Genomic DNA, 21,748 nt, shown 5'->3' with positions numbered 1-21,748 from the left:
TTTCTCTTGTTCCTATACTAAGTACTCCAGGCTAGCTGGTCGGTGAGCTTCTCTGGGATTCTCCTATCTCTGCACCCTATCTTGCCATATCACTGTTGGAGTGCTGGGATTACAGAGATGTGCCGCCACACCTGAAAGCACTGTCACCCAAGGAGCTGTGTCCCCGATGCTGAGATTACTAAAAAATCAAAAACAAACAAACAAACAAACAAAACTGTTTATTCTCTGACCAAATGACCTTGCCTTTGAAGTGACTTAAAATCTCACTTTGGAAATCCATGAATTGAGTTCTTTTGATTAAATATTAGGCTTACAAAACCCCTCTAAACACTGCTTTGCCTAAGTAGCAGAGGGTCTGGAACATCAAAGGTCTTTGCAGAAGGTGGGACTGAGTTGTAGACAGGAGCACTGACCTCCAGGTCAGGGACCCCCTCATGTAGATTTCTTATCCATTTGTTTGGTGGTTAAGAGACATTTTGAAAATCTTTTGCAATGATCTTTTAATTTTTTCTCTTCATTCAATGACTAGGGATTGAACTGAAAAAAAATAATAAAGTAGAAAGAAAGAAATGGTCTTGTACTGGAATCTGTGTCAGAAAGTAGGATCTTCCTGTCCACATTTTCTCTTTGTCATAAAAATTCCCTACTGTACTTTAAAGGCGTTACAAATAGCATAACGGTTGGGCATTGAAGGGCATCCCTGTAATGAATCCCAGCACTTGGGAGGCAGAGGCAGGCGGATTTCTGAGTTCGAGGCCAGCCTGGTCTACAGAGTTAGTTCCAGGACAGCCAGGGCTACACAGAGAAACCCTGTCTCGAAAAACAAGAAATGAACATTTCAAATTCCCTGTGTACTTGCCCTTCCTAGTGGTCTCCGCAGCCCTGACCCTGCTGTCCCTCACCTCATAGGCTTATTTATTGTTTTGTTACATAGTTCTCTTGTTCTCAGTAGAATAATAGAATCTCAGCCTTCTGGTTCTAAACTCCTTAAGTCAGCCCCATACTGTAGAGCATGAGATGATACCACGTTTCCCCGCATAATTCAGCAACGTTGATTCCTCTTGCTGCTTCCTTCCCACTGCTGTTAGTATGCACCATATGAATACAGCCAGTATATCCTTCTGTAGTAATTGATATTGTTAGATACTGTTCAATCTTTGTTAGTCTGGAGTGTAAGGTAGTGCCTCTGTAGTTTGTCTGTTCTCCCATCAAGTCAGCCCTCTTGGGAACTGCCTGTTGCTATTCCCTTGACTCTTGTGTTTGGCTTTTGTGACCTCCATTTGAACAAGTTGCTCATTTATTCTTGATATACTGTCTCTCTACACACTCATGAATGTCTTCTATCAGACAGTTTATTCTTCTTCCTTTTTTTTTTTTTTTATGTCACTGGGTAAGCAATAGATTTGTAGAAGTTTTGTTTGGGGTTTTGGTTTATGGTTTTGTTTTGATTTGTGTGTGTGTGTGTGTGTGTGTGTGTGTGTGTGTGTGTGTGTATACACATGCCTCTACCTTGGGAGCTAGTATTGACAAATATTTGCCATCATTACCCAGTGATTTTGTGTGGCTTTATGTTGAGACCCATGCTGTAGCCTCACTTTGGGTGCCAAAATGTCGAGAACCACTCTGCCCCACATTGGGGGTCAAAATGTCCCGGACTGCTCTGCTGCTCCGGTCCGAGGGTCAGGGTCTAGCAAGAGAGAGAGTGGGGGGAAGAAGGGGAAGAGACGCAAATAGAGACAAGCCAGAGGATCTGTAGTCAAGTCTCATTTACTGTCTCCCATAGACTATATTCCCACCTCCTATTGACCTATTAAAAGAAAATCCTGGGTATTTATTAATCTTAAGGCCAGTGTCAGCTGCATACAGAGTTTAAGGCCAGACTGGGCTGTATCTGTAAGACCCTCGACCCAGTGGTACTTACTTTGAGACACCCCCAAGTGAGACACCAAGATGCAGTTTGATGCAAAAGCAAGAGGTTCAATTTTCCATAGCATCTGGATCAACCTTCAATTAATCCCTCAAGGTGAGTGACTAGAAGGCGACCACAAATGGCTATTACAAGTAGTTTTTATACTTTTTAGGGGCACAGGCTACATCAGCAAGGTTACAGCTCAAACTTATTGGCTAAGCAGATTGACCTTTAAATCTATTGCTTAGCAAGCATGGGCAGATCATGATGTGCATTTGAACCTGGGTCTTTCCAGAGGGTCAGGTGACTATCAGTCGTACATTCTGCAAATTGTTTATTCAACAATGTTCCTGTGGGGCCAGGGAGTGGTGGTGCACGCCTTTAATCCCAGCACTTGGGAGGCAGAGGCAGGCGGATTTCTGAGTTCGAGGCCAGCCTGGTCTACAGAGTGAGTTCCAGGACAGCCAGGGCTACACAGAGAAACCCTGTCTCAAAAAACAAAACAACAAACAAGCAAAAAAAAAAAAAAAACAAAAAAACAAAAAGAATGTTCCTGTGGGTGGAGAATGGAACTTGGCCTAGCCTTGACCCCAAGCAGGAAGGGAAAGCTGTGTGTGTATGTGTGTGTGTGTGTGTGTGTGTGTGTGTGTGTTTGGGGGGGGGTGTGGAGTGTAGTATTGGTAAAAGCCCTTAGGGTCTTTCAATAACAAAGTGAGAGAATCCAGTGTTACTCTCCATTGAAATGCTGGGGTTTTCTTCCATGAAGCCCAGAAGCCCGAGCTGACTGTGAAGTGCGCCATTTATCAGTGGAAACAATCATGGCAGAGATCCACGAATTCATCCAACCAGTGACCAGATTCTAAAACAGATCCCAAGTAACTGGATGCCTGTCTAGGACAGTGGACACTGTCCCAGAAGAGTTTCTCACCCGTCCAAACTGCCCGAGCCTTCCTTTTCTCATAAAGCTAGCTACGTACCATTATAGGCGAGTACATTTGGGAATAACAGCACACAGACACATGATACATACCATACGCACACATATACACACACACATACACACACACACATACACACACAACACACATACCATACGCACACATATACACACACACATACACACACACACATACACACACAACACACATACCATACACACATACACACACAACACACATACCATACACACACATACACACACACATACACACACAACACACATACCATACACACATATACACACAACACACATACCATACACACACATACACACACAACACACATACCATACACACACATACACACACAACACACATACCATACACACACATACACACACAACACACATACCATACACACACATACACACACAACACACATACCATACACACACATACACACACAACACACATACCATACACACACATACACACACAACACACATACCATACGCACACATATACACACACACATACACACACACACATACACACACAACACACATACCATACACACATACACACACAACACACATACCATACACACACATACACACACACATACACACACAACACACATACCATACACACATATACACACAACACACATACCATACACACACATACACACACAACACACATACCATACACACATATACACACAACACACATACCATACACACACATACACACACAACACACATACCATACACACATATACACACAACACACATACCATACACACACATACACACACAACACACATACCATACACACACATACACACACAACACACATACCATACACACACATACACACACAACACACATACCATACACACACAACACACATACCATACACACACATACACACACAACACACATACCATACATACACATACACACACAACACACATACCATACACACACAAGTTGAGCATCCATATTTCAGAAATCCCCCAAACTCTGAAATATAAAGCACCTCTAGTTCCAAACATTTCGAATGAGATATGGTCGGCCTGACATTAATGTCTCTAAATATAAGGCTTCCGTAGCTTCCTGACTAGCCTAGACTTTATCTATATCAGTGGTTCTAAATGTGTGGGTTGTGACCTCTTTGGGGGCTGACTGACCCTTTCACAGGTGTTGCCTAAGACCATTGAAAAACACAGAAATTTATATTACAATTCATAACAGCAGCAAAATTATAGTTATGAAGTAGCAAAGATAATAATTTTATGGCTGGGGGTCAGCACAGCATGAGGAGATGTATTAAAAGGTCACAGCGTTAGGAAGGTTGAGAACCACTGCTCTTTATACTATTATGAAAATTGCTACAGTGGACATCTGAGACATGTTGAAAGATTAACTCATTGGAACAGTTCTAACTTTAAAATAGGTTTCGAATATTACAGTCACATGGTTCAAAATCCAGAATGTTCCTAAGATATATATTAAAATTTGTCTCCTGTTCATTCCTTACCACAGGAGTTGACGTGGCTAATTTGTTGAACATCCTTCCCAAGATAAGATATTCTGTCTGTGTACAAGCACATGCATGTGTGTTCATCCTTTGCTCCCTTTCTGTGCATGTATGTATATGCATCTGTGTATGTGTGCATGTCCTGACATGCATGTGCATGTGGAGGCCAGAGGTCAGTCAGCGTTGGGTGTTATCTTCAATTGCTCTCCACTTGATTTGCTTGAGACAGGAGCTCTCATTGAACCTGAAGCTCACTGATCTAGCTGGGCTTGCTGGGCAACAGGCCCAGGGATCCTCCTGTCTTTCCCTTCCCGGTGCTGGGAGGCTTGCACCACCATGCCTGGCTTTTTCACATGGGGGATGAGGATCCAAGCGTTTACCAAGCATCTACCCATCCCCTTTAGTGCACACAACTGGAACTTAACAATCTCACTATGAACTAATACCACAGGAAAAGGCTTATGCTGCCCTGTTGCTGTAGGGAATCCAGCTAAAGCCTGGTCATATGCTGCTATATACACACAACTTGAAGTTTTACATCATTGTCTATATGGGTAACTGGAATCTTACAGGTAATTTTGCAATCAGACCACTTATCAGACTAAAGATGAAGGAAATTTATCCAGCTGACTTATTCTCTTTTGCTAGCAAATCTGGGGCATTTTAACTTAAAGGCAGTAAGTAGCATTCTTTGGTTGTGATGATGGATGGTTTTTCCGAGGGAAGGAACCCAGAGCCCAGTGTGTGCTAGGGAAGTACTCTGCCACTGAGATACACTCCCAGATCTGAGACGTGCTTTCTGGAATGTTTCTACAGAAGTCATCATTGGCTGTAGTTAGCCCTGGAGTTAGCTCACATACGAGCCCTCCCTGCTTATTACTTATTATTGGATTCCTTTGTTTGTCTTTCTCTTTACACTTAAGAACTTTTTGTTTGTTTGTTTGTTTGTTTTTAGAGACAGGGTTTCTCTGTGTAGTCCTGGCTGTCCTGGAACTCACTCTGTAGACCAGGCTGGCCTGGAACTCAGAAATCCGCCTGCCTCTGCCTCCCAAGTGCTGGGATTAAAGGCGTGCACCACCACCACCCGGCAATTTAAGGACATTTTTAAGCTCTTAGCCCTGTGTGGTTGTATAAAACCTCTAATCCCAGTTTAGGAAGCTGAGGCAGGACTACAGTTGGAACCCAGCCTAAGCTACATAGCAAGTACCAGGCCATTCATTACTGCATAGTAAGACCCTGCCATTTGCCCAACTTGCATGAAGTTCTGAGTTCAGTCCCCATTACTGCAAAACCTAAGAGATAGATAACAACAAAAAAAGTTATTGGTACAAACAGCCTTCCTTTCACTCATACATTTGATATCTAATAATTCTGTATGCACCAGGCATGTGACAGGTGCAATGATAAAACACCATGGCACAAAGCAACTTGAGAAGAAAAGGGTGTGTTTCAGAAGCAGTGTTGTCCTGGTCCCTGCATTCTGTCAGTACAGTCTGTTGGAGAGTTACATGCTAACCACATAGCTACGTTGTATGCATGTGTATGGTGTGCGTGTGCATGTGTGTGTATGTGTGTGTGTGTTTGCACAAGCGTGCATGAATGCATGCACTGCAGAGAGAAAAGAGAGAAACAATGAATCCATAAAGCAGAGGTCCCAGGCTGGGGATCTAGCTCCCTAAGCTTCATGGTTGAGTGCTTAGGATTAAAGGTGTGTACTTAAAGCACTGTACCTGGCCATTTTTATGCAAACTTTGAAAGTTTCCTCTGGACCATTTTATGAAACACAGAGAGTTTAGTAAGTTAAGAAATCACATCAGTCTCGCTTTTAGAGCACTGAAAAAATATCAGTGGGAATTAATTAGTGCCTTGTTACTGCAGCCGCCCTCTGCAGATGGATCTCTGGTGTAAATGATACAGTATCTTCTTTCAGATTTCTTCTGAAGGGCAGGAACAGAGGCATGGAAAATGAACCATACATAAGGAACCCTAAATACAACTAAAACCTAATAGACTCTGGGGTCCCTTTCACTTCCTTCTGTAGTGAAAAAAAAATTGCTTTTATTACTTGCTACATTTCATTGGATCTGAAAACGACTTCATTTTGAAAACTAATTGAAGCTGATGGTATATAGCTAGTAGTATAGTCTTTGCCTAGCAAATGTGAGGCCCTAGGTTCAATCTCCTACACATGAATGAATGAATGAATGAATGAATGGATGATAAATATAGGGAGCTATCTGCTAATTTAATCATTGCCAGTTATCAGTGAGCAATTTCCACTCCATTATATTCATTTATTTAGAAAATCAAAAATAACTCCTTCCAAACAAAAGTTGTCATTTAATGATGGGCAGCCACAGTGTTAGTGGTATACCCAGGCATTTTGAAAGTGAGAGATCACACTTTATAAGACTTTATAACACAGTTTCTGGGTCTTAATCCAGAAATGTGTGGACAGTTTGCTTTTCTTACATTACATATGCTGTGCCCTCTAAGGAATGGTAAAGGGCCTGGGTGGGTTTCCAGCAGAATGACCTCATTAAACTACAGCTACCTGAGGGAATGAGCTGAAAGGGAGCAAAGACTGTCCCCTTGAGAGAAAGGTGACTGGAGGCAGCCAGGCAGGGCTGCGGAGCGGCTGTTTCTCATTCCGAAGGTCCCTCCCCTTCCCAGGCTCCCCTCCCCCAGAGTCTAATCAAAGGATTAGCCTACAGGTTTGGAAACAACAGCAGCTGGAGTTGAAGGCATTTTCCCCTTTCTCCTCGTTTTTAAATGCAGGAAGTAGAGAAGTCCCTGGCTAACTGCACGCACAACTTCAAAGAACTTCAAACTATGAAGGCCGACTTGAGCCAGCACATCCTGGCGGAGGACGTGACGGTTCTGAAGGAACAGATCGAGCTTTTGCACAGACAATGGGAGGACCTCTGTCTGAGAGTAAGTCAGTCAGCTGCCTGCGGGGCTGTGGGAGGTCGATGGAAACGTCCCAAGGCCAAAGGAAGGGGTCCTGACTTGGCCGAAGCAGGGGCCCTTTGGCTCCGGGACCCCTGAGCCTCTGCTGGTTCCTTTAGGAGGCAGCAGCTCCTTTTTAACAGATTGACCTCTTTGTTTTAACAGAGTTCACTGTGCAACTTTGCACACTTCCTCTGAGTTGGTTTTGTTTTTTTGGTCGGTTGGTTTTTTTGTTGTTGTTGTTTTGTTTTTTTTAAGATCACCTTAAGCTGGGATGGAAGCAAGGGTCATGCTTGTGAGGATTCAACTCCTTGGCTTGCTTAGAGAAGTACCAATCTTAGGGGAGATCTCTCTGACTCCCCTGTGTATCTCTCCTCTGCTAAACACCAGAGCTTTGATGCCCACAGGCATGGAAGCAGTTATCTGAGAACCAGGCTTCCTTCCCTGCATTCAGATATTTAGTCCTCAGAGCCTCTTCCACTCTGAAGTGATTACAACCCAATGACCTCAGCAGATCCCTTGCACTGGGGAAGAATGGGATTTTGTATAGCCTCTCGCACAGTTCAAGTCTATGACAGGATATCAAGGTGGAATTAAAGAGCTCGGTTAATCTTAAAGACCCTTGTTTTAAGGATATACAATTCTCAGGAAAAGTTAATTCCTTAATCTCATTATTTTTTTGTGTTGATGAATTTTGACATCTGTAAATGCCTGTGTTCTAAAGACACTTTTAATTATATTTTGAAGTAAATAGTATACAAAACCTTGATTCGTAGCAGTTACAATGTACTCTAAGTGTCTTTTAAATTGTTCTAAGTCCTGTTTTCTGTCAAAGAGAATACTCAGAATCCTGAAAAGTCTTGTGAGAGTTAGGGAGGACTCAGAGGACACTCAGATGGTCCCTCGTTACCACTGTGGACTCAATCCTGCACACGATTCCAGGAGTTTTAAAACCTAAAATAAACAGATTTCTGGAGGAATGGGAGCAAAATGCTTGTTTTTCTAAGGATAGATTTTTCAGGCCTTTTAAATACATTTGGCTGGGCGGGACACAGGAGCATTTGGTATCTTGACCTCACTCTGGGAAGAGCAGAAGTTCTTTTGTACGAGGTGGAAAAAAAAAAAAAATCTCAGGAGAGTGCAGCCGCCTCGTCCCATCCCCTTTCTATAGAGTGGAGAGCTAAAACTCTGGAAGAATCTTAGCTACCCAGTTTTACAGGACCCTGTTTAAGATTTCAGTGATTTTTCAAAAACTGAGAGTAGATGTACTTTTAGAAAGGCCGGTTTGAATTATCTAGATGTAAGTAAGTTTAATTGCTAAACATTTAGCCCTCTAAGGAGGAGGGAAGCCCCTTGCCTGACGTTAGCATAATAGAACACTGGGCATTTGAGGGTCAGCCTGCTTGCTCCAGACCAATTTTTGGTGACATTTTCATGGTTTCCAGACAAAAACTACAGTGTGTAATGACAAGATAAATTAAATGAATTGTTTTGGAATTTGGTGTTTTTGTTTGTTACTTTATTTTGTTTAAATCCTCAAAAAAAAAAAAAAAAAAAAAACCAAAACCCTTTTTACTACTTTTGAGGTTTCCGGTTCATTTGCATTACTAATGAATGACTGGGTGGTTTTGGTTTTTGTTTTTTTGTTTTTAATCTTATATCTGGATTTAAATAAGTTAATCTTTAAAATAAGTAAGCAGGACACTGCCTTTTGGATATAAAGACTTGATGAGTTTCAGAAGGGAAGAGCTTTGGGCCACAGAAGTTAGAAGTTATCGTGGAGGGAGCAGTAAATGTAAATATTGAAAGAACAGGGAAAGCTGAGCCAGGACTGATTCTTTATTCACCTTAACCTTTCTGGCTTGGGCTTGATGGTCATCAATACAGAGTGCAAAGCTCGTCATCTTGTCCTTTGCCAGTTTTTATGGCCATCATCACCGGTGGAAAAAAACTTTTGTTAATGCTAAGTCTGAGGTTTTAAGAAAAGAAAACAGGTTTTAGGGATACTGACAAAAGTTAATGGCCTTGTGTTCATTTGTGCGGGCGCCTGTGAAAGGTGTGTGAGGGGGGAGGGGGAGGGGAGCTTAGAGTGGGGGTGCTCATGGGTTTGGAGAGCCAAGGGATTTCCCTTCCCTGCTATCCTCCACTACCCAATGCGTGTCATACCTAGGTGGCTATCCGCAAGCAGGAGATTGAAGACAGGCTCAATTCATGGATCGTGTTCAATGAAAAAAATAAAGAACTGTGTGCTTGGCTGGTCCAGATGGAAAACAAAGTTCTACAGACGGCAGATGTCAGCATTGAGGAAATGATTGAAAAGCTACAGAAGGTGAGTGGGGGTTGGGTGCCCCAGTGGATGGATGGAGGACCGCCATGAGTGGGGGCGGGGTGCTCTGTGGATGCAATGGAGGATGGCTATGGGCTTCCGCAGGGCTCCAGGGCCTACAGTGTCACTGGTGTTTCTAATGGCAGTGTTTCGAGGGACTATTGGTTTTTCTGAAGGAGGAGCTAGTGGCGCTGTCACAGGTGGAAACAGTGCTGAGGGGGAGCTGCTTCCCCTCAGTCGGAAGTCAGCCAGTGATGGGATCTAGTAAGAGTTTAGTAGAACCTGAGTCAGAGAGGACGCCTGCACCAGTGAGGGTCATGGAGGTCAGTCGAGCACTGTACAGTCACCCAAAACACCTGTCCAAAAACCCTGGGAAAACTGACCTCAGGCTGACTTCAGTCAAATCTGTCTAGCCTCAGGTCCACATTTGTGACATGCAACTGAAGGGTTGTTCATTGAGAAAGAACCTGAGAGGGTTGGGATATAGCCCGGGCGGTAGAGTTCTTGCCCTGCATGCATAAAGCCCTGAGTTCAATCCTTGGCACTGCAAGGATAAAGAAAAGGAACATACCTACAGCCAGGCATGGAAACACATGCCTACCCCAGCACTCAGGAGGTTGAGGCAGGAGCATTGTGAGTTGCAGGCCTGGGATACGTAGTCAGAGAACAACATTACTGCATGAAACACTTCGTAGTCACCCAGCTGGTATAGCCATTCCTTGAAGAACTGTATACTGATAAGTATACAGGGTTTTGTTTTGTTTTGTGTTGGTTTCCAATTAAAACTAATGTAGCCAGGGCTGGAAAGATGGTTCAGTGGTTAAGAGCAGTTGCTATTCTTCCAGAGGACCTGGGTTGAATTCCCATGGCAGCTCACAACTGTCTGTAACTCCTGTTCTAGGAGATCTGACACCCTCACACATTGGAAAAACACCAGTGTACCTAAAATTAGATAAATAAGCGTAGGTAGGCAATTTGGTCGTACGTGCTTACAATCCCATCCCCAGGGTGCCTGAGACAGGAGTATTGCCTGGAGTTCAGTATCAGTCTAGACAAGAGTGTGAGACCCCGTCTGAGAAAATAAAAACAAAACAGAAAGCTGTGTTAAGAGAGAACGGTGCCCTTGGCTGGAGAGGGACCGGCCTGGTGGTGATGGCCCTGGCCTTGCGCTTTGGTACCCGTCAGGATTGTATGGAGGAAATCAGCTCGTTCACGGAGAACAAGCTGCAGCTGAAGCAGATGGGCGAGCAGCTGATCAAGGCCAGCAGCAAGGCCAAGGCGGCCGAGATGGAGGAGAAGCTCAGCAAGATCAACGACCGTTGGCAGCATCTCTTTGACGTCATCGGATCAAGGTAAGGACTGGATAAGATAATTTGTATTTACACCTAGAGATTTCCTCACAGAGCTGGTGAACCGAGTCTAGTCTTCCCGTGGGGTGACCTGGCAGGTTATAAGCATACAGATTGGCAGTTGAGGGGAGATGAGGAGGAATTCTACTTTGAACAATAACTGGAAATGATATTTTGAGCAAAAGTTGACATGAATTGGGGAGGGTGTTGTTTTGTTTTGTTTTTCGAGACAGGGTTTCTCTGTATAGCCCTGGCTGTCCTGGAACTCACTCTGTAGACCAGGCTGGCCTCGAACTCAGAAATCCGTCTGCCTCTGCCTCCCAAGTGCTGGGATTAAAATCGTGCACTACCATTGCCTGGCTTGTGTATGTTGTTTGTGATGCAAAGGATTAAGCTCGGCCTCACATGCTGGACAAGTATTCTACCACCGAGTTACTGTTTGCTACTGCTGCTGCTGCTGTTATTGCTATTGTTATTGTTGAATGTGGGGTCTCGATAAGTTCCCCAGGCTGGCCTTGAACCAGTCTTCCATCCTCTGCCTCCCAAGTAGTTGAGAGCTATAAGCACTTGCCACTGTGCCCAGATGGATTTGTTTTAAACGAGAGTTGGAAACTTAGTTCAAAAGAGACCCTAAAGGGGAGTTCTCCTTCAGAAACCGTCAACCTGTGCTAGAATTAATGTGTCCCCCATGAATTATGCCTGCCTATTCCTGCCTCACTCTGTGTAGTAACAGCTGGGAGCCCTTGACTGTCCCCACAGCACGGCTCCAGTGCCAAGTAAGGGTCCTTTGTAACTAGGTCCTTGATGGGCACTTGGTCTACTGGAGAATAGAACTTTGAGTACTGGTCAGAATATCCTCAGGTGTGACCACAGAGCTCTGTTCTCCAGTGCAATTTTGTCCTGAAGAGAGCTAGGAATATTGTCTCCCATCACACAATGGTAAAGCCCAAAGTTTGTAGATGGCTTCTGATTTCAAATCTTCTCAAGAAAGGCAGCACCCTCTTCCCTGGACTACATGTTTTCCTAATGCAACCTGGTTTTCCGAGATGTCTGCTTTGGGATCACAATCACTCGTGTAACATTGTCTGCCAGTGGCCCAGGACTGAGCACACAGGACAGTGTGCTCAGGTGTGAACATGAATATTATCTGGAGTTTAGAGGAGAGACTGTTAAGATTTGGAGATAAGAATAGAATGGTGTTAATGACTAATGACGAGGTGTGTCTTTTACCTCACTGACGACTGGAAACCGTATGTGAACATGATTCAGTCAGCAGAGGCAATGGCCAGGTGGTGTGAGCATGGCAAGCAGGAAGTAGGAGGAGCTGGTTATGTTAATGGGAGTGCATGTCTGGCAGCAGTAGAGCCAAGCATATGCAGAGTCCAGATCCTGTCTTCTGAAGGTGGAGGGTGGAGACAAGGAAAGACCTGCCACCCAGATGGCCTTGAGTGACAGTTTGGAACTCCTGATGGCCACTGCAAGCAGTGGGAGAGACCCTTTCTAATAAAAACAGGTATGACATGGACCAGGAGAAAAGGAGAAATGCCACCCAGAAAGGGATGAGCAGTCCCATTGGCTCAAGCATAAGAAATGACACTAGGAAAGCTTGGAGCCTTGAATGTCACCTACAAACTTGGCCTCCTAGGTAAAGCCTGAGTCTATCATGGTCTCTTAGTGATGATAAAGTTCCTGAAGAAAGATCCAGGGGAACTGGCTGGAGGAGGAGCTGGGCTAAAGGCAGCTTCTCTCAATAAGCATTTGAAAAAGAAACATACAGAAACTTAGGACAGAAGCAAGGTTTAAAATTTGAGCCTTTCCCAGGTTTCCCTTTTATTCATTATAAAAAGTTGAGTATGTGATTTTACTTTTCTAAGCCAGTTTTCAAGTCTTCCAGATGTGTCCAGCAGCATATCCAAAGCTGCTGCACACCATTCAGACATGTGACAGGTGTTGCTCGCTTGACATAGGGCCAGAAAAGCACGTAGAAGCCCGTTTGTGAACTAGTATGGTTTTCATTGTGAATTAGAAGCAGATTCTCCTGGTTATATCAAGGAAATTGTGGTCCTTCCTCCATGCAGTCAGAGATTTGATTAAATTAGTCCCACGGCTGGACAGGCAGGGTGGCTCTGAGTAAAACACTTGTCATGGGAGCCTGAGGATCTGAGCTTGGTCCCCAGAAGCCAACCAGAGGTAGAAGAACAGAATTGACCCCACTAATTTGTCCTCTGATCCCCACATCAATGGTGTGACACATGTGTGCCTTATCTCTCTCTCTCTCTCTCTCTCTCTCTCTCTCTCTCTCTCTCTGTCTCTCTGTCTCTCTCCCCTCTCTCTTCCCTCTCTCTTCCCTCTCTCTCCCCATATCTACACACACACACACACACACACACACACATCACATACTAATAATAAATTTTAAATAATCATTCCCAGGGCTGAGAACACTGTCACATGTGTTTGTTGAATGAATATGTATTCTGACGGGTGAGAATAAGATCCTTTTTATTGGGTAAATTGTGCCTTCATTGTCAAACTCTCTAGGTTCTAAATCAGCTTGGGTCCTTGACTCTAATCAGGGGCATGATGACCTGCTCATGGATCATTTGGGTGTAAGACCTAGCTTAGACTTTCTGAAGGGGTGGTAGCATGCGATTCAGTTAGATCACTGTGCAGATGTTAGCAGGCTGTTGGTGTCTCACTAGCTGCCCATCTCTGGCCGATAAAACAGCAGCTGACAGTGTGTCAGCCTTCTTGGACATAGCAACTGACAACAGCAGCAGATATCTTGGCTACCAATTGAGTTCATGTTGTGTATGATGTCACTTCACCTTTGTAGTACAATTACTTATGGGGGAGAGACAGAAATGACTGCTCCGTCACATGTATGGAGGTACGCAGACAACCTGTGGGAGTCTCCTCCTATCACGTGGATGGCAGGGATAGAATTCAAGTCATTAAATTTGGCAAGACCTACCTTTACCTGCTGAGCCATCTCTCCAGCCCTCACTTAATTTTTTAATGTAATTCTGAAAGGTTGGTACCATCATCCCATTTTACACATAAGAGAAACTGAGGGCTGAAGTTAAATAACTTGCCCAACTAATAGAGACAACTCAGAATGCAACCAGGATCTCAACTCAGGCAGCTGCTACCCTCCTGCCACAGTAGACCCTTCTAGTTGGAAATATACAATGAATAGTGAGATCTTCACCATAAGCCAAAAGTTGAAGGTTTGGCCTGGTGTTCAGAACTCTAAAACCCACAAAGCCAGGTCTCATTCACTGGTTAAAAAGAAAAGAGGAGAGGAGAGGAGAGAAAATTATTACTCTGGGTTTATTCTCAACAAATTTCAAAATAATTACTGCAACATTACAACAGTTTTTTTTTTCTTTTTTTAAGATTAATTTATTTGTTTTATGTTTGTGAGGGCATCAGATCCCATTACAGATGGTTTGTGAGCCACCATGTGGTTGCTTGGATTTGAACTCAGGACCTCTAGAAGAGCAGTCAATGTTCTTAACCACTGAGCCATCTCTCCAGCCCCCACAATGGATTTCTTTTTTTTTTTTAAGACAGGGTTTCTCTGTGTAGCCCTGGCTGTCCTGGTACTCACTCTGTAGACCAGGCTGGCCTCGAACTCAGAAATCTGCCTGCCTCTGCCTCCCAAGTGCTGAGATTAAAGGTGTGCGCCACCACTGCCCGGCCCACAATGGATTTCTTAAAGCTACATTTTATCTGATCATTTCAGACAGCAAGGCTCCTGGTGGGGAGGTGGGGGAGCAGAGCCAGGCTCTTCACATCAGTGGGTTTGACTCTTGAAAACAATACTGCACGGTCAGTCTGAGCCTTAATTTTCATAGAGGGAAACTGCACCTCAGAGAAGGGGAAGGGGGTCTCTCTGGAACTTCTTCTCAGGACTTCAGCAGGAGCTAGAGTCTGTCTGTCTGTCTCACTGCACAGAGCATCTTAAGAACACGTCTGGCTCTTGTGAGACACTGGCTTTCCAAGGCACTATATGAAAATTTTTTCAGAAACTTAGAACTCGATGTCAGGTACTATATACTGGAAGACAGTGGTTCTCACGCTTCAGCAAGCATTGTATCCTACCCTGGTGTCCCATGTCTAGGGCTGCCCCAGCCACAGGTCTGACATGTGCCCAGGTGTGGTACTCTTGATGGGAAGACCATGTGAGAAACACATGGGCAGTGGGATGAAGTAAGTCAGAGATTTGTGAATGAGTCTTGAGCCTCCATCTCCATGCTAAAGGACCATGCACCAGCCCTGCTTCCTACCTCCCTAGCAGGGCACCTGTGAAGACTGAGATCCAGGTGAGATAGTGGACCGCCGAGGGTTCATCCACACACATCTGCCTCCATGGCATCCAGCGAGGATGTCTGCTAACCACAGCAGGAAGAGAGGGCTTAGCCTTGAACCACTGTCTTCTCCACTTAGAATGTCTTCAGCATCAGCAACATCCTTAATGCAAAGAAGATGCAGGATATATCTCTTGAGATAACCTTGACAAGGGCTGGGGAGCCCAAGAAGCCTTCATGTAAGATTACTTAGGCCCTGGGCTATAGTTATCTAGACTCTAGGCAGACTCGATGACAGGGAATATTAGTTACATGCTTCTTTGCTCACTCAAGAGATTAAATGAAGAATACGCTTTGTCAGCCGTAGTCATTAGCCCCTCTTCCTTGTGTTTCTTAGATGCTGTATATAAAACCTAATACAGGAGGGGCAACTGAGTTCTTAGAAGTTTGTTTTCAGAGCCATCCCTATGTATGGTCCTCTGAGAGGAAGTGGAGTTACATGAAAACATAGGGAGATGGACAGGAATGAATGTGCTTAGCCAACAGGGACCCTGGCTCCGAGAGGGCCTTCCCAACTAGATTTTATTGGAAATAAAGTCGGGGGAGGGTTTGGTACCTTCTGTCGTGTGAAGCCGGAACTGTGAACATGAGTCACCCTGTGTCTTAATGTTTAGTCAGTTGTGTATGTGCACATGTGTGTATTACATGTCTTGGCTAAGCCGTTTCCTAAGATCTGCGATGAAGGGAACCCATGGTAGACATCAGGTGTCTTTCCTTGTTAGTTCTCCACCTTATATTTTGAGGCAAAGTCTCTCACTGAGCCCCAAGTTCGTGGATTGGCTAGATGGCTAGCCAATGAGATCTTGCAAGCACCCTTCTTGCCTCCACACCCCATCCTCAAGCTGGGGTTACTAGTATGATTAACACCACGCTCAGTTCTTCTGTAGGTGCTGGGGATCTGAACACAGGTGTCACACACATGCTTGTGTGACACACTTTACCAACTGAGCCATCTCCTCTGTCCTAGGGTGGGACCTTTTTTGTTTGTTTGTTTGGTTGATTGTTTTTTGTTTGTTTGTTTGTTTGTTTGTTTGTTTTGAGACAGGGTTTCTCTGTATGGCTCTGGCTATCCTGGAACTCACTCTAGACCAGGCTGGCCTTGAACTCAGAAATCCTCCTGCCTCTGCCTCCCAAGTGCTGGGATTAAAGGCATGCGCCACCATTGCCCAGTGGGTGGAACTGTTAAAGACTGTTTCTAGCAATGTGGGTGAATGACCCGATGGACATTTCTAGTCCCTGAAAGAGCTCCCTTGGAAGATTTACACTGGCAATCTCTCTTTCTAGAGGATAATTAGTGATCAATTTCATTTCATTTATCTACAGTTTCTAAGGAAAATGCTACTGTTGGCTTTACTGCCTCCTCAATGGTACCATCATGTGTGGGCTTAATGCCCTATGATAGCATAAGAAGGAGAGACTTCAGCTCAGATGGTAGCATGTAAGTAACCAAAGGCTAGTTCCTTCCTGGTGACACTGGATGGCTCTCATGCTTTCAGAGGCATCACATTCTTGGAAAGACAGTGAAAGAAATTAAACATACTTTTCACATTTCCTCTACCATTGTGAGAAGGCCATCTCATGTATACTCATAGTGAGTGAAATGTCATCTAAGTTCAGCCGTTTTCACCCTAGCAACCATGGGTGATGCGTGTTTTTCATCCCAGCTGTAACTTCTCAAGGTCACTGTGAGAGGCCAAACAGTACTTCCAGTCAAGAAGCGGTCTTTCTCCAGCCACTACAGGTGCAGGAAAGGCTATGGAGGTCACTGGGTAAAGAGAAGGGCCAGCTGGAGGTGGCCCTGTACAGTTCCACTTTCCTTCCACCTCGGGAGCAGAAGTGTCTTCTGGTAGCCAGGGACTTCCCCAAGGGGAGAGTAGCCAACAGATGGGAAGCAACTACCCAGATGTGCTTGGTCAAGGAATCAGCACCAGAGTCTCCCACTTAGGAGGTCACAGGAGCAGCCCAGCTTGTGACAGCGAGCAAAGCAGGTGCCACAATTTAGGGAAAATGTTGCCAAGGCTGCATACCTTGTTCGACTGGTAGGGAAGGCTTGTCTCCCAGGTGGGAAATACAGTCATGGCTAAGTCGTGGATTGTAGGAACACAGGAGCTCAAGTCTCAAAATAGGGACAGAAACAAGCCCGAGACACTGCCATAGGAGAAAGAAGGATTTCCGTGTACCTGCATCTTGGAAAACCCAGGAGGGAGAAGCTGAAATTTCCTCCTCTATCTTGAGGCCCATTTGTGCTGCAAGGTGGAGTCCCTCCCTGCGCAACAGTCGGTGGAATAGTGTAAATGAACTCTGGCCCTCTCAGGCAGGACTCCAATTCTAAGAGGAAAGCTCCATAGGGAAACGTCTCCTTCAGGACCAGTGGAAGGCACCCCCAACCCCCACCCCATGGCTCAGGCTTCAGGTTTCACTGCCGCTTGTAAACGTGACACAGAGAAATTATAAACCAGAAATCTCTTTTCCCCCATGTTCCCAATCTAAATGTTTCCTCCCTGTCTTTATAGCACTTCATAAATAACACGGTGCCAAGATAACGCAGGGACTTTCTCCCTTCAGCCTTGCAATCCTGTAGCGTCAGAACAAAGGCTGTGTGTGTGTGTGAGCATAGAGCTGGAGAGAGATGGTTTCTTTATTGCAAGGGGGAAAACAGATTAAAAATTGCGGAGCATAGAAAAGGTGTCTTCCTTTCTCGCCGGCATCGCCCTGTGCCCAGGAGCCTACGGGGTGGTGCCGCCGCCACGGCCGATGAGGAGCCTTGGGGAGGGCCTGGTTGGAAGATGCTGAGCCAGTGAATGAAGAGCGCAGGCTGGGCAAGGGGAGGGGCCGCCTGGCCAGGAGGTGGAGGTGCAGCCGGGAACTTGGAGCGTCCGCTGAAACCTAAGGAATGGTTTTTTCTCATAAACAGTAAGTGCCATTTCAGCGGCTGCCGCACCCGTGACCCAGGTGGCCCCTGCAGTCTCTGTGTGTCTTGCTGCTGTCTGGCTCACTTGTTTTGGTTACAATAGAGATCACCGATGAGATGGTGGCTGCGGAGTGTGTGCACTCAGCCATCGGGGGATGGGTTCTCTTCCTGGCGTCAGCATGCTTGTGGTGTCCGTCCGCAGCCTACCTCTGACAAGCCGGGCAGAGATGCGCTTGTGCTGTATGGAAAATAGAAATCTCCCAACATCAAAAATGCTTCAAAGAAGCAATTGGCTCCAAAAATGTACTATACTGTCTGTGCCCTCAAATCAGGGCGTGAAAATTAATGATGTTACTATGAAGATATTTAGCCCTTTAAAAGGATAAAATTGTACAAGCTTGGTACATGGTATTCAGCAACTGACAGCTGCCTATTGGTCTGAGTATTTCCTGCATCCAGATTCGGATACTTTTGACCATTTCAGCTCTCCTTACTAATTTATTACGCTCTCCACATTGACAGGGGCATCATTTATCTTACACCCACCTGAGCTTTTATAATTTGCATACTGTATACTGTTTACCATTAGAGCAGGGCTGAAGGGTTTATTTCTCCGTGTGCATGAACATGGATTACTCCAGATAAATAAGCGTTTGCTATTTAAAGCCTGTCATATACATAGCGAGACTTCTGCTTGCTGTATGCACTGATTACCAATTCACCTTCATTTTAAATGTTCTTGAAGAGGAGCTGTGTTCTTCAGTGTTATATTCTGAGCCATCTCTAGTTAAGATGAAAGAAAAACTTTATTCACCTTGATCATGCCCTGTATCTCTACCCATAATTCCTGTAATAGAATTCTTCTATTCTATACCTGCTCTTAGGCATGGTCCTAATTTTGTTTGGTTTAGAAGGAAAAAAAAAATGTCTTTTGAGATAGATGGCTTCTTTTTTTTGCACCCAGCAATACTGTTTTGGTCATCAGTCCTGGAATTCAGCTCAGGAGACCTGGTTTCTTTTCTATGGGTGTATGTCATATGTTTGGAGGTGTAACACATGTGAAATATTACCTGGATGAGCATGGGCAGGAGGTGGGAACCACATAAGCTGCCTACGTGGCTGATGTCTTGCTGTGGCTGATGTTGTGCCGTGCCAACAGGCTGGCCTTTGAATAGGCTTCCTGGGTTCCTGATGCTAACTGAAGATCTGAGTGTTTTGAGAACCATATGAATGAGGCCTAATGTGTAGGGGTCAGCCATCGGGATCAGCAAAGGGCACATGCTTCCCAGCCCAGGGAAGGTGAAGGTTGAGTTACAGTGTGAGGAGCAGAACTGTATAAACTTCAACAATTTGTTGGTTGTTTTGGGGATAAATTCTCAGGTGATTGCTGGAGAAACATTCTTATTCCAATGAGGGGGTCAGGACTCCAGACAGAGGTTAACCACAGAGCAGGTTAGACTCACTGGGCAAATTAGTGTCTCTCTTTCCCCTCTTCCTCCCCTCCCCCTCTTTCCCCACTTCCTCCCCCTCCCACTCTCTTCACTCCCCTCTCTTTCCTCTTCCCCCTTCCTCCCCCTCTCTCCCTTCCTCCTCGCCCCTTCCCCTCTCCCCCCTCCTTCCCCTCCCCCTCTCTTCCCTCTTTCTCCCCTTCCCCCTCTCTCCCCTCTTTCTCCCCCTCCCCCTCTCTTCCCTCTCCCCTTCCTTCCCTCTCCCCCTCCCCCTGTCTTCACTCCCCCTCTTCCCTTTCCCCCTCTTCCCTTCCCCTCCTCTTCCCCCCTCCCCTTCCTCCTTCCCCCTCCCCTCTGCCTTTCCTTGCTCCACTTGGCCTTTAAGCTTACTAGTTATCAGTAGGTTGCCTGCGACTCATAGGAAGATAGTAAGTTGCTTCATGGGTAAAGTACTCTGCTATCCTCTTGTCTTTAACATAGGGCATTGTCATCGTTTGGATGGAAAAGACAAACTGGTGACGTCCTCCCCCAGTGGGTGTTTCTAAGTGCTTCTGGTTCTGTATCTCGATACCTAAGTTGCAGAGGCTTAAGCTTTATAGGATTTATGGCCCAGCTTTGAGTTACTGAATCCTCACAATGTGCATAGGACCCAGAACAAAGCAAATGCTTAAATGTATATTGGAAGAAAACCATGGAAGGGAAACATGGGCGGGGGTATATCTGTAACTTGGAGCCTCTCCCTGTTCACTGAATGTGAGCAAAGAGGAGTATTGACTCCTGTATCTGAATCATGTTCCTTGGCAGCAGCAAAAACCCATCTTCTACCCCCAATCTATGTGCAAATGTGTGTGCAAGGTATGTGACAAGCCACAGCGGCCTGACTGCCAGAAGTTAGAATCCTGCCCCTGCTATGGTGCAGGTGACTGAGCTGGTGATTTAATTCATGAGACTTCATTTCCTCAGCTCTCCAACGGGGAGGACAGCAGTGGTGCTAGTACCATAGCACTTGTGTGCCACATCAGGGATGACAGCGGTCACAGTGCCATGTGTGTGCCAGCATCAGGGATGACAGTGGTCACAGTGCCATGTGTGTGCCAGCATCAGGGATGACAGCGGTCACAGTGCCATGGCACCTGTGTGCCAGCATCGTTGAGATGATGAAGTGAGTCACTGGCATGTGAGACAGCAGGCTGACACATGTCAGTATATGAGATAAATCTTGGCAGGTTACATAGATGTTGCACTTTAGTTCTGTGGCTTATTTATAAGCTACAAAGTATTTCCAATGTAGCCATTTTAAAGGAATGGATTACACATGAAAAGGTTGGTATAGCCAAGTATCCTTTTATACCAAATACTTGTGAGCAGAGAGATACTTTGGATTTATTTTTCTATTTTGAGATATTTGTATATTGAGACCTCTTGGGAATCCACTGGTATTTCTCATATACATAGCTAAGGTCGCTAGTGTGCCTTCTGGCTGTGGCAATCATATGAGGTCTGATGTGGAATTTTTTCACTTGTAATGTAATGACAGCCCTCAAAAGTTTTAGTGTTTGAACATGACAACGTTTAGATTAGGGATGTTCCTTTGGTTTTACTTCCACCCCCTCACTGGTCTGCCTGGAGCCCTCCATTTTGAATACAACAATCCCAGGAAAGGCAAGCAAATTGTTCCTCTCCTTCTCCAGGAGTTATGACATCCCTAACCTCTGGTTGGCAAAAGTAAGTATGGTTATGCGTAGGCTGTTTGTTGTGTGGTAGCTCCCTTCGTATAGAAGGTGGTCTCCCCAGACCTCGAGAAGGGCTGTGACTGTCACAGGCCTGGGCTTGGGTGCCTGATGGAAGCACAGTGCGCTGCCATCCTAGAAGAGAGGAGAGCAATGGGAGGGGTAAGGTGCTGACTGAGCCTGAACATGGTCTCTACCCACAGGAAGTGGCCATGGCCAGGCCTAGGGCAGCCCCTCATAGCTTCGTGGGCTCCTTGCACAGTCAGGGTGTGA

At 45.2% G+C, this 21,748-nt stretch overlaps 1 protein-coding gene across 12 annotated transcripts in view; it reads left to right on the top strand.

The window, feature by feature from the left end:
- Nucleotides 1-21,748, top strand: part of Syne2 (spectrin repeat containing nuclear envelope protein 2) — a 309,215-nt gene that overhangs the window by 260,434 nt on the left and 27,033 nt on the right. For 10 of the 12 annotated variants that reach the window (XM_076921989.1, XM_076921988.1, XM_076921985.1 and 7 more), the window contains 3 exons: nucleotides 7,168-7,323; nucleotides 9,509-9,667; nucleotides 10,850-11,016. In XM_076921989.1, the coding sequence (XP_076778104.1) occupies nucleotides 7,168-7,323; nucleotides 9,509-9,667; nucleotides 10,850-11,016 (482 nt within the window). Of the gene's footprint in view, nucleotides 1-7,167; nucleotides 7,324-9,508; nucleotides 9,668-10,849; nucleotides 11,017-18,126; nucleotides 18,300-21,748 lie in introns of those variants that run through there. The other 2 variants (XM_076921993.1, XM_076921992.1) reach the window with 2 other exon arrangements.

Source organism: Arvicanthis niloticus, chromosome 23 (assembly GCF_011762505.2).
Source record: "Arvicanthis niloticus isolate mArvNil1 chromosome 23, mArvNil1.pat.X, whole genome shotgun sequence".
NCBI lineage: Eukaryota > Metazoa > Chordata > Mammalia > Rodentia > Muridae > Arvicanthis > Arvicanthis niloticus.
The sequence above is the reverse complement of the archived record's forward strand: the minus strand, read 5'-3'. Positions and strand labels throughout refer to the sequence as shown.